The sequence below is a fragment of the Tricharina praecox genome, assembly GCF_024521635.1.
Source record: "Tricharina praecox strain CBS 144465 chromosome Unknown BZA05scaffold_9, whole genome shotgun sequence".
Taxonomy (NCBI): domain Eukaryota; kingdom Fungi; phylum Ascomycota; class Pezizomycetes; order Pezizales; family Pyronemataceae; genus Tricharina; species Tricharina praecox.
The window spans coordinates 1-12213 of NW_026250411.1; the positions used below are offsets into that span (position 1 = coordinate 1).

Consider the following 12213-nt stretch of genomic DNA (forward strand, 5'->3'; position numbering starts at 1 on the left):
ACTGCGGCATCAGGATTTCTACGATACATGAAGCAAATTTGGCGATTATAAGATTCAACATAAATGGTCATGATAGCGTATTATCGAGATTATGTACAAGTTTATGGAGAGCCAGCTGTCGCGGAATGCGTAAAAATCGACATGTAGCATCTCCGCAAATTACAGCAATACACAAGATGTCACCCGTGTGTGCACGTGACTCTCATGAGCAAGCACTCGGTACTTATACCTCTTCCTGTGAGTTATCTATCAGTCATCACGCAGCCCTATTCTAGAATAACTCAGTACAGTCTCGACACCACCCGACATTATCACCATAGGCATCCCCGTCTTGCACTGAGCTCCTTTCTCTTTTCCAAGCAAATCATCTCATCTCTCAACTCTCATTCCGAATACTTTCTCCCATCTTATATCTCCAACATCCCTCCCAAAACCAAGTGAAACTGTGCATAGACCACGAGCACAAGCTACAGAGAGTAACGACACAGCTGAGTCGAGGAGCTTGCTCGCTCCCCTCTTCCGAACCGAGTCTTCGGACTGACAGCACGCTGCTCTTTAATATAACTCGAGTTAATAAATCTAGACACCAGACATCAATCGGTCGCTTAGCTCAGTTGGTTAGAGCGTGGTGCTAATACGGCTTGTATGCAACGCCAAGGTCACAGGTTCGACCCCTGTAGTGATCATTTTTGCCTTTTTTCGGTGGTGGCGGACGGGGAGGACTGGTGGGGGATCACGTGGGTACTGGTATTGAAGGACATTGGTCACCAGCAGTACTCCACTCTAGATAGATATCTAGATACTACTCTAATCGTCCGGCGATGTTCGACTGTACGCACGCCTAACGAGACTGGCAGCCTGGCAGCTTGGCAGGTGTAGTGAGTTCGCCCCGACAATTGTGCAAGCTCATCGCGTGACCGCCCGTGATTCTGCCCGAGCGGGTCGTTATGTATTCGCCAGGAATGTGGCGTCGCGGAGAGTATCACGGATTCACGGCTCGGCTTACTGGGCTCTAGACAGGCGGTACTCTACAGACTAAATACGCGAACTAAAACTCCATAACAGCCTCGCCCCGGCTCCACAGACTCGATTCGGGTTTCGCCGCGTCTCCTTGCTTCACGCCAAAACGCTGTCTTTTGTAGCTCTTTGCTTTGGTCGGGATCACAAGATTCCTACCAGTGGAAGGGAAGGGCGGATGCTATTACAGTCAGCATCCACCTCGAACTCCACGGGGCATGTACGCCCACACACGATATGTGGATGGAAAAGGAAGCGTCGAGAAGGTGCGCTTCGTTCGACGGGGAGGCTGGGGCAGTGTGGAGCAGTACGGGGTAGGACGTGAGGGCCAGCGCCACAGCCAGGGTCAGGGACCATCCCGTGTTTCTCACCCCCCCCCACACACACATCGTCGCAATGAAGCGGCGGATCACTACAGTCACCACAGTCAGCGCTCGAAGGCTCCGCACACCGCCAAGGGGATATGGGGATATGGTTGTGGGATAGGATGGATTCGGGGGTGGGGGAACATGTTGCGTCGGCGGGGTGGCTCCCGACGACGGGAATAGCCGCTGGACGGAGAATACACCCGCGAGTGGGTTTCGTTAGCCAGCTGGCTGCAGATCTCGGAGGGCTGGAGGTAAGGCTTCTGGAAGAAGAATGTTGAGTGGAGGGTTGCTGGTCCGTCTGGGCTCGTGGATGTGTTGGAGATGGTGTCAGACGGTTCTGGACGGCATGACATGATGAAACCCGCAGGTGTTGCTATGACTCTATGAGGACTGGCAGGTACGTACAAATTGTCAGCACGGTAAGTATCAACCAGTCATTTACCGCTGTAGCTGGAGCACGCGGAAATCCCCGTGGACCGTGGGTGGTGGGCTGATGCTGATGCTGATGAGTGACATATCATGAAGTGTTGCCTCTCGACTCCTGACGATTGAGCATCCATCAGCAGCACGGAGTTTTTATATTCTGGTTGCTCTAACACTCAGTCCTCACAGCATTCCGCAGGCTGCAGACTCCGGGTGCATCAACCTGCCAGCAGTCCAAGGCTACTATTATCACGAGTGCTGCACTTGTCACTTGACGGTTTCGTCGGCGACAGCGACTGCAGGCCCCAGGGAACATCACCTCCGCCAGCAGCTACAAGGAGAACTACTCGCAGTAGCCGTTGTGCTCACAAAGTGCTGGCGTACCATCCAGATCCCAGCCCCTCCCACACGTTACACGCTTGCATACTTCGCGCCGAGACCATTCCTCGACTCTTCGAGTCCTCCTCCCCATCTTCCTCCTCCTCCGCCGCTGCGAGACAGCACGTAGCACACGTACCCGGAATAGCAGCTGCATGACATCGATAATGAGAATGAGAGGGTGTGGGTGGGGACCACCGCCAAGTTCCACGTTCCAACGCCAACGGACGTACATACCGCACAGTAGTCTTCCCCCTCCTTGCGTCCGTCCGCCCTGCCGTCCCTCCCTCCCTCCCACCCACCCACGTGACACACCGTACAGAGGCGCCGAGTGTTCTCCCTTCTGTTGCAGCGGCGATCATGTCTCCGCCTCCGTGCTGCTGCAGCAGCGTAATAGGTATGCACCTCAGACTGACGGCATGGCATGGCACTACCAGATGAGCCTGAGGCCTGAACGATCGGCGTTTGCTGATACCTCCCTTCCAAGTTCCCTTCCCCCCCCCCCGCAATCCAGGTATGGATCGTAACTGGAAGGGCAGGGTGGCGTGCAACGGTGCAAAGGTGCAAGTGCCGAGGTGAGGAATGTGGATGTGGATGTGGATGTGACGCGCTGTGGATGTGCAAATTCAGCCCGTTAGCCGGATTCGGATGATATATAGGTAGGTAGGTAGGTAGGTAGGTAGGTAGGTAGGTACTTGGGTATCATACGTTCCGCGGGTGAAGATTGTTATCCACTGGTCCTGGGGGATTAAGGTTTCCGTGGGGACTAGTAGCATTCCCGTAGTGAGATGGAAGGGGTGGTACTGACACTAGCACGGCTTGGAGAGACGGTATGTACTAGATACTTGGTTTCAAGTCCTCGTGGTGGCCTGGTGCTGATGGTGGTCGATTGGACGGTCCGACCTCCGGATGGGTGGTTGGCAACTTGGCAGGGAGGGAATAGATGATGAGGTGTGTGGTATGTACCGGTATGTACAGGTGTGTAGATACGAGGGCGAAACGTGGTACTCTCGTAGCCTACGAACGACATCCCTCCTGGAACGGTGGAACTCCGAGTACGACACTAATATGTACCTTTTGTATCGCGTCGTGTCGTATCGATTGGCCGATTCCTGCTGTTACGTACGGCCGAGCACTGCAAAGTGCAATTTCTTCTGTCCAGTGTCCAGTGTCCGGTGTCCATACGTAAACGCCAACACCTCGCCGACCGATGTGTAGTCCAGCAGGTTAGTGGGGCGGGAGTGCCGTTGGAATACCTACGCCGGTAGTATGTTCCATCTTACCTGCTGTACTGTAGGCCTGCTGCGGTGCTGCATGCTGATGATACCGTAGTGCGGTATTTCCTTCTAGACGCTGTAGAATCCTGAGGATGATTGGACTGCCCCCTCCCCCCTCCCATCGTCTCCCCCTCCAATGAATCGATGCGTTGTGCACATCTATCCTGTCGTAAGATTTCCTCTGGTGTCAGCGTGGATCGCCGCCGGTGATCGTCCAAGCCTGTTGTTAGGCTGTCAGGCTTTCACAGTGTCACTCGATTTCAAGGTCCTCCGCCCAGGGACCAGACGGCTTTCTCCAACCTATACTACCGTACCGTTTCATGATGTTAGTACATGCCGATATCGCCGCCATTGTATGTAGGATGTAGGTACCTTGTACATACCACTGCCCATGTCGCCGCATCCCCGCGCAGGCTATCACTGCCGGTGTCGGATTTGGATGAACCTAACATCACATCACATCCCACCAAAGCACAGATACCTGCGATGCACCGTCAGCCCAAAACACGAATATTTCTCGAACCTTGATTCCCTGATTCCCTGACTCCCTGATTCCCTGAATCATCAGACTTCCGCCAAATCAAAACCCTTGCTCGCATCATACAGCATCATACCATCAGACGGCAACCGCCGCAAACACTTAGAGGCGCCTTGACGCCGAGGTCGCCGCGTGCATGATGCACACCTACCTTCCGCAGTGTGTGTCCGTTTGTCCGTGTGTCCACGTGTGCGAAAGCAGCCAGGCAGCGGTAATCGTAAGTTGAGTTAGAGTACGGTCTGCCCTACGACGATTTGGCGGGGGGGGCTGAAGAATCATCACAAACGGGACGATGCAACCCTCGCCTCTTCTACCGATACCCGCCCTCCCTGCAGAAATTGCTTGCAGACTCAGTGCTCACATCTTCCATCTCCCTCCGCAAGGCTTTCTCGGGGCACATCATCCTCATCATCTGCCATCCGCGGTAAATCGCGCGAGTCCTCAGTTCTAACCGCTGTCTCTGCAGAAATTGATCGCAGAAATTGAATTGGTCGCAGACTCAGTATTTTCTTGTCTCCCCAAGGCTTTTTCATCTGCCATCCGCGGTAAAACGCGCGAGTCCCGAGTTCTAACCGCGTTCGTGCGCATTCCCGGCCTGCTGATGTGGTTAGGGTGCGTGCGACGCGGCAAATTTTGGGGCCACTGGAGAGGTCATTTCCGCAGTCTTTACTGAGACTCGAGAGAGTGGAGGAGAGATGAAAACGGAGAGAGTGAATTCGTGAGGATGAGTGAGAGGAAAGGAGAGAGAGAGACAGAGAAGGAGCGGTGCAATCACCGTTGCATGCAAGTACCTAGCAGAGCAAGCCAGCCGCGATCAAAGATGCGGTCGAAAGCGCATGGTTCGCCGTTCCTCAAGGCTCAATGGTACTAGTTGACGCGAAGCGCAATCCGTCGCACAAAAACCATTTGCGCAGCAGACTGCAGTTCCTAAACTTCCAGAACATCCATAACTTCCTTTCCCCGCGAATCCATGATACGATACGATACTCGAGATAACTACGGTAAAAGCGCCAGCCGATAAAATCTGTCATTGGCCGATTGGCATTCCTTCAACTGAACGCATGGGCGTCAGGCCGCAATTACAGCTCGCTTCCCCCCGTGCTTATGTAAGATGTAAGAGTCATCGCTTGGGGTGAGTAAGCGAGGTGGGCTATGTGTAGGGAATCGCCTCACCTCACGACTCACGCAAAACGCACGGGCCCGCTCCTTGGTAACCCTCCGGCCAGTCGGTCGGTTGGGGAGTCGCTCGGTCGGGGAGTCGGTCGGTCGGTCGGACAGTCGGACAGTCGGTTGGCTGATTGGTGGGTGGTGGTCCGATCTACTAGTCACAACATGTAGGGAAGCAGCATCAGGGAGGTTCTGTAAAACTTTCTGCTCGTCAACGTCAACGGAACAGGGGTAGAAAAGAAGGCTAGCTAGTGCTAGCGGGTGGTCGCAGGTGCACCGAAAAACGGAGGTTCTGTAAATTTCCGTGCTCGTGAACGGAACTTCAGCGGCCGGACCTAACGGCGCCGGCCAAATTCTCAGAAAAATTTCTCTGCCACAGCCGTATAAATCCAGCACCAGCGGTCCACGGGCTTTCTAATTCACCATCAGCGATAGATCACTCCCTTTCATTCCCGACGCCCGTTTTTTTTTCCGACGCCCGTTTGGTAAGAGGTCTGGCGGCATGATGGTGAAGCGGTAGACGGTATAGAACAAAAACTCTCGTTCGGTACGCCGCCTTTCAGAAAGCCGGGTCATCATGGCTTCCGAACAGCAGTTCACGTGCTTCAGAACAGGCTCCAGTCAATCGGCTTGTTTGTTTTTTTTCTGCTGACCTTTGTTCCGTTCAGAAAAAAAAAACTCTTCGCAGGACATGCTATGTGCAGAACCCCTGTCCTGCTAGTGCCTTACCCCGGCGTGAACGGAACGTAGTGTGAAGTAGCGTGAAGGATTTTTCGTCCTATCCTGAAGGACCTCAGCCCGTTGCTGTGGTTATGCCCGTCGTTCCGTTGACGTTGGCGAGCAGAAATTTTTACAGAACCTCCCTATCGGGCGGTCGGGAATGGACATCGGTCCTTCAATCTTCTTTCCCTTCCTTTTCTTGCCTTTCCTTTCCTTTTTTTCTGTTCTTTTTATTTCTTTTTGTTATTGCACGTTCCTTTTATTTTCTTTTTGTGGTTGTTCTCTTCTTTTTGTTCCGTTTTCTTTTCTTTTTGCCGTTCCTTTCTTTTTTCGCTTCCATGATCTCCGGCTCGCGGATGTTCAATTCTCGCTTTGAGGAAGAAAAAAACTCGCCGGAATCAGCCTGGCCCGCCCCTAGTCACTGCGACTGAGATCCCGTGGAAGCCTGAGTACTCTAGTAGATTCGTCGTTGAAGCTCGCGACTGCGTTCATTCCCCCCGTCCCCCCAGGCCAATCCCAGGTGGTGTCTGGTAAGTCGCGAAGTCGCTTCCCCTGCCCTGCCTTGCCCTGCCCTGTCCGACGATGCCGTGGGGTCCGTTCCATCCCATCCCTTGCCTTCCCTTCCCCCCAGTGCCCCCTAACCATCGGTTCCAGAATCCAGAATCCACTCGACTCTGGAAGCGAGGGAGGGAGCCAAGGAGCCAGGGAGCGCCCCGGAGCGAGGGAGCCGTGGACACTGGACGGACGAAGATCTGCCCTGGTCCAACTCTATCATACCGGCGACAGTGCTGGAGACGAGCCTCAGATGTAAGATGGGAGCTCTGAGAATTGCTGCCAGGTGTGTGTGTACTCTATGTTGGTGTGTGTAGAGTAGGTTCTCACCTACCTACACTGCAGAGGCTTACTATGACGGTACCGTAGGCGTAAGCCCGGAATATTATCCCGGTGATAGACCTCCGACCTCAGACCTCAGATGACAGTCATCAGTTTTCAGATGAGAGACAGACAGGCAGACGGTATGTAGGGAAGACAGAGAGGCGCATTTCACTGCATGCTGCCGCGCGCACGCGCGGTGAGGATCCGCCAGTAGAGTACAGACAATCCATTGGCTTTGAGGGACTGGCTTTGAGATACCTACAGAAGTTACCTACATACCGGTATACTGGTATCTTGGTAGTAGGAATGGAAGTCTTTCATTCCCTAAATCACCCCCCGCCGTTCACGGTTCGAGTCTGTGGCTGTGTAGAGTATGTAGAAAACTGAATCTCGCCTCACTCGCCTCGTTCGCTTCGCAGGGGTCGTGGTCACGGTCGCTGGTAGAGCACATAACCGAGTCCCTACCGTACATACCGCACCCTACCGTAGGTACCATACGCGCTCACGCCGATCCCCATCCCATCGTCAAAAGCCAAAACAGCCGGTGAGGGTGAAGAGAAAAAGAAAATAGCGTGCGTAAGGGGAAGATGGAAGGGAGGGAGGGATTCCCCTGCCAATTCCTGCAGAATCCACAGAATCTTCCATTTCGTCTCCCCAAAATTCCAAAATTCCAGATTCCACTTGTGTGCAGATCCGAGACAGGCCCCTAGAGCATGCCGATACGAAGGAAGGAAGGGAAAACGCAAGCTTCTCTGCAGATATAGGATTTCGAACGCATCCAAACTGAAAGCCAAGTTACTTATGTAATGTATCATAAAAGAAAGCAGAAAAATAAACACAACTCCAGTCTCCAGCCGTAACTACGGCATGCGCAAAGTATAGTAGTAAACCGGGAGCAAAGCAAGCAAGAAAGCAAAACAAAGCCATCCCATCCCATCCCCTCCCCCTATGGTAAGAAGTAAGTACATACATGAAACAGAAATCCACAAAAAACCAGCTCGACGAGAAGTCAACAGTGATGGCGACAACAACTGTGCAGATGAAAAGATACCCCCCAACCCCACCCCATCCCACCCCAGTGTAAAAGACGAAAAGAAAATCATCGACAGTTGAGAAAAGAAAAATCAAACAATCGAGCAAAACAAGACCCGTCCCATAACTCCAGCTCTGTAGTAAAAGGTATCCCCACAAAGAACCTGTCCCAACCCCAGCCAAGTTTAACAAGTCGAAACACAAAGAAACATGTAGAAAAAAGAAAAATAAATAAGAGAGCAATAGCCAAGTCCAGAAGCCGTTATACACGCAAAAGATCTAGGAAATAGACATGAACGTCAAAGATCCCAACCCGCAAAAGAAAGAAAAAAAAGAAACAAACAGGCCCGGTTGTCCTCGTGCGCGCCTCTCGGAGTATGTTTCGCATCTCGAGTGCCCAAGCACATCCGGGGGGTTTTCCAGTGAAACTCGTTGTCTGACTAGCTATTACTCTCCCTGCTGGGCATCAGAAACTCGATCCCCTCATCGGTCATTTGAGTGCGGTCTCCCCACCCTTCAGACCCTTGGGATTGCTCGTCGGTAGAGCCCTTGCGGTGTCTCTTGCGAGACTTGATCCTACGAGCGACACGAGTGGATCCCGCTTTGCATGGCGCCCGAAGGGATGACATCAAGTCGGCACTCTCGGGGCTTAGTTCGATTCGTCCGTATGGGATCTGGCGGCGCATCTTGAGCGCCTTGGCGATGGCAACCTGTTCCTCGTTAGGTTGGTGCCAGGTTTGAGCGAGTGGATGGCCACTTACAGCGTTCGAAAGGTCATGCTGATCTTCTTCATCGGTCGTTGCTGACGATACGGCGATTGGAACCATGAGATGCGGATGAAAATCATCGTCGTCCTGGTCTCCTGTCTCGGACTGTTGATTGCTCGGTGGCATGGGGCTATTGGACTCCTGCATCAAGTGATCTTCCTCGTCGCTCTGTAGCGGGCTCGTCTCATCCTCCTCCTCCTCTTCTTGTTCGTCTTCTCTACCCTCGCTACTGTAGCTACCACTCGTGTCCATCCGCAGCTCGGGCTCCGATCCATGCTCAGCCTTCGAAGCCCGCCACTTCTCGAACTCGGCACGCTCCTCCTCTGTGAAGGCTCCCGTCATCCACCAATAGCGTCTGTTCGTTTTCTCCAGGATTCCGAGTTCGGGCCGCCCACAGGTTGCCTTCTTCCGGTCCCTAACGGATTCCTCCAGGAGACGATAGTACCGGGATTGCAGGCCGGGAATCTTGCGTGGTCGTGTGGTTCCATCCCAATGCCACGTTTGATTGAATAGCTTGGTCGAGCACTCCCACGACTGGCACAGGTCGTCGCGGCAGAAGCGGATGAAGTCATCCTCTTCCGGCCGATACGCAGGGCGACCTTCGCGTCGTTTGGCTGCCGGAGAAGGCGAGCGCGAGGAGTCGGGCACTCGACGCTTTGAACTTGGCGCCGGGGTAGACGCAATTGACTGTGTGTTCTTTGCTGAGGGTTCCGGTGGTTGCTGGGCAGCCTTTGCGACGTCAGCATCACATCCTGGGGGGGAAACCATTGTGGTAGCAAGGGTAGTAGATACCACAGAGGTCGATGATTCACCTCCGCAGAGAGAGGCCGACGCGGCGTGAAGCAAGGACTGTATTCCTGGATTTTGTGGCCGTGGTGGTGATGCTGGTCCTCCGATTGGCGGTTGTGCGAAGGGTCTCCGGTGCTCGGTAGAGTCCACCGGACCACCATGTGGCTGGTGCGCGTATGGCATGGAGTGGGTGTTGGTACCGGTTGATGTGGTTGGCCTCGACCTTCGGTCCGGAGACTGATGTGTTTCCGAACGAACCGAGGAAGCGAGTATGTCTTTGAGAGGCAGCATCTTGTTGGAAGAGAGGGTGGAAGATTCTGTCGTATGAATTGTGGGTAGCGGCAAGGTAGAATATGCACTGGGAAGCAGCAGAAGAGAGGAGGCGGTGCCGGGTACAAGTAAAGGCAGTAATTCAAAGGTGGTGGTGGTAGAAAAGGCAGCCCGCGATCATCGCATTCGATATGGCAGGTTTGTTCGAGGGGACGCTGTCTGTGTTCTAGAACAATCCGGGGTGATGTGAGTTGACAATGTAAACACCTCAATGGAATAGAATGAGATGGAAGGAATGGAAGGAAGGTAGTGGTGCCTGGTCTTGTGGGATCTTAAATGGAACTGAGGAAGAAGGGAGGGAGGGGGTAGAAGAGCAAGTGGGCAGGTATGGAGGGTGGGTGGTGACGAGGAGTAGAAGAGCGGAGAGGGAGTGACGGGGGAGGTATGGATCGTTGTTTCTCCGTACCTCAGTAGTCTGCGCTATCCTGTCAGCCGTTTGTGTGCAGCCTCGCGCCCACACACCCCAAACAAACAAAGAGAATGCGCTCTCGATCGCAAGGCTCTTCCTCGAAGGTTTCTGCCTTAATTGTGTGTTTTCTTTGACGTCGGTGGTGCTGGCGGCGGGCGTATGGCTTCGACTTGAACTTCGGCGATACAGAAAGTTGGCACGCAGGAACAACAACAACAGTAAGTGCGAAGTCCAGGCCCCGGAGAAGTGAAGGCTCGGGAGAAGACGAAATAGAACAAGTTTTTGAATGGGGTGGTTGAGCCTTACTACCCCCGACACGGGAAAGGTACCAGCAGCAGCAATGACGGTTGCAACTTGCAGCACTGGTTGTGCCTCGAGCCTAGCGCGCGTACGTCGCGGTACCGTGGGTCGTTCGAATCGATCGGACGTGTGTAACTGGCCGGCTCTGTTTGTCGGGCCTTGTTATATGCGAAGGCCGGCAGGCTGGCAAGAGAACGGGCCAATTCGACCGCTGCGAGTTGGACAAGGCGGTCAAGACAAGCACACGAAAAAATCAGGCAAAACGGAGAGAGATTCGGTCTATTGTCTGCACTCTGGACTGTACGGATCCACCCCCGCCCCACGCGTTGTCTCTTCCTCGCTCGAGAGCGTTCGGCCGGCGTGTTTGTTTGTTTGTTTGCTTGCTTGTGTTTTTTTTTGTCGCGAAACCGAACACTTTCCGTTGTCCGATACGGGGAGAACTGGATTGTCCTTCGGAACGGAGTACGGTATTGTCGGCTGCGGCGGTGGTGCGCGGTGGTGGTGGCGGCAGCTCTGGTGCTGGCGCTGGCGGGTGATATGGATTGATGCTGCCAGGCAAGCAGGCGACGGGCGGACGGATGGCGACGGGCGAATGACGACGGGCGGACAGTTGGCCGCGAGGTTGCGATTCGAACAAGCTGGCAGGCACAGAGGATCGATCTTCGGGCTCGAGGTATGTGGACTTTGCAGACGCGCACCCAGGCGCTTGGTTCATTATAAGAGTTGGGGTTGATGAGTTCCCCAGCATTAGGGGCTTCCAGATTGAGAGATCCGGGGTCTGTGCTTGGTGGGTGCGGCACTCAATTCTCTCCGCCATCCCTCCCCCCATTCCTCCCCACCTCTCCCTGCGCACCGATGAGATAGCCCAGTCTGCCGCCGCCCCCAATGCAAAGACCCGTCGCTGGGTATTTGGTACTTGCTAGTTGCTTGGTTACTCTAGAGCAACCAGACCAACTAACGACTTGGCCGTTCGGATCCTCTCGCCTCCCACATCAGTGCTTAGGTTGTTGCGGATATCCCGTATCTGCATGGGGTGGCGGGGCTGCCTATACTCTAAGGTGATAGTGCCGGTATCGTTTCTCCACGTACTAGTTATCAGAGGTAAGTGCTTGATTGTCTGTCCTCAATCACCGCAGAGCACTGACTACATATCGCAGGTAACTAAGCGGATTTCTAGATATCGTCACGATTCCGCGGATAAAGGGAGAGGCCGTGTGTATGTATCGGTATTCTGGTGCCACGCTCGGGGTCGTGGGGGGCGATGCCTGGGAGGCTGCAGGCAGGAGCTTCTTTGACAAGCCCAGGTCTCGGTTCCCCCAGCCTGCCTGGCCGGGACTTTTACTCTACCAACTGCTCTATATAGGTAGTGCGTGGTCGACGGTGGCATGCCGCCTGCTTCCATTCTGATACATGCGGGGCGCCCACTCGCACCCGACCATGAAATCTGCAGGAACGGAGCGTTGGGAACTATATTTCGATCGTCGGCGAAGCTGGTAACCGGTAACCACTGACCAGAGGCGACTGTCTGTGTACGTAAGGTACGTACCCAAGTTACGGTACCTCTGAGAACTCGGCAAGCCGGTACGGTACGATACGGTGTCTATTCTATCTGCTGTCGTGCCAGGCGTCCACCGCAACCGCGCAACCTACATCCATAACGCCATGTAATATAGAGCATCCATTGACCAGCCGTCACATCTAGGGATTCCAGCCTGCTTCCGGCTATGCAGGATATCACCTCTAGTGGCTCTCGAAAGGTGCTTTTTTACGTCTTCCAGTCTTCCAGATCCTTCCTTCCCTGGCGTGCGTGTGCGACTGATCC

The 12213-nt window shown here is 54.0% G+C and overlaps 1 protein-coding gene and 1 non-coding gene across 2 annotated transcripts; one reads left to right on the forward strand and one right to left on the reverse strand.

Moving 5' to 3' along the window:
- Positions 1-599: 599 nt before the first annotated feature.
- On the forward strand, positions 600-686 carry BZA05DRAFT_t127. The gene has a single exon. It is a non-coding gene; the product is annotated as a tRNA-Ile (tRNA).
- A 7179-nt stretch (positions 687-7865) lies between these two features.
- Positions 7866-9331, reverse strand: BZA05DRAFT_468185 (uncharacterized protein; the record flags this gene model as incomplete). The annotated part of the gene is made up of 2 exons (XM_051487841.1): positions 7866-8506; positions 8558-9331. The coding sequence occupies 2 exons, from the start codon at positions 9329-9331 to the stop codon at positions 8237-8239; spliced, it is 1044 nt and encodes a 347-aa protein (XP_051340222.1). The 3' UTR covers positions 7866-8236.
- Between the last annotated feature and the right edge of the window lie 2882 nt (positions 9332-12213).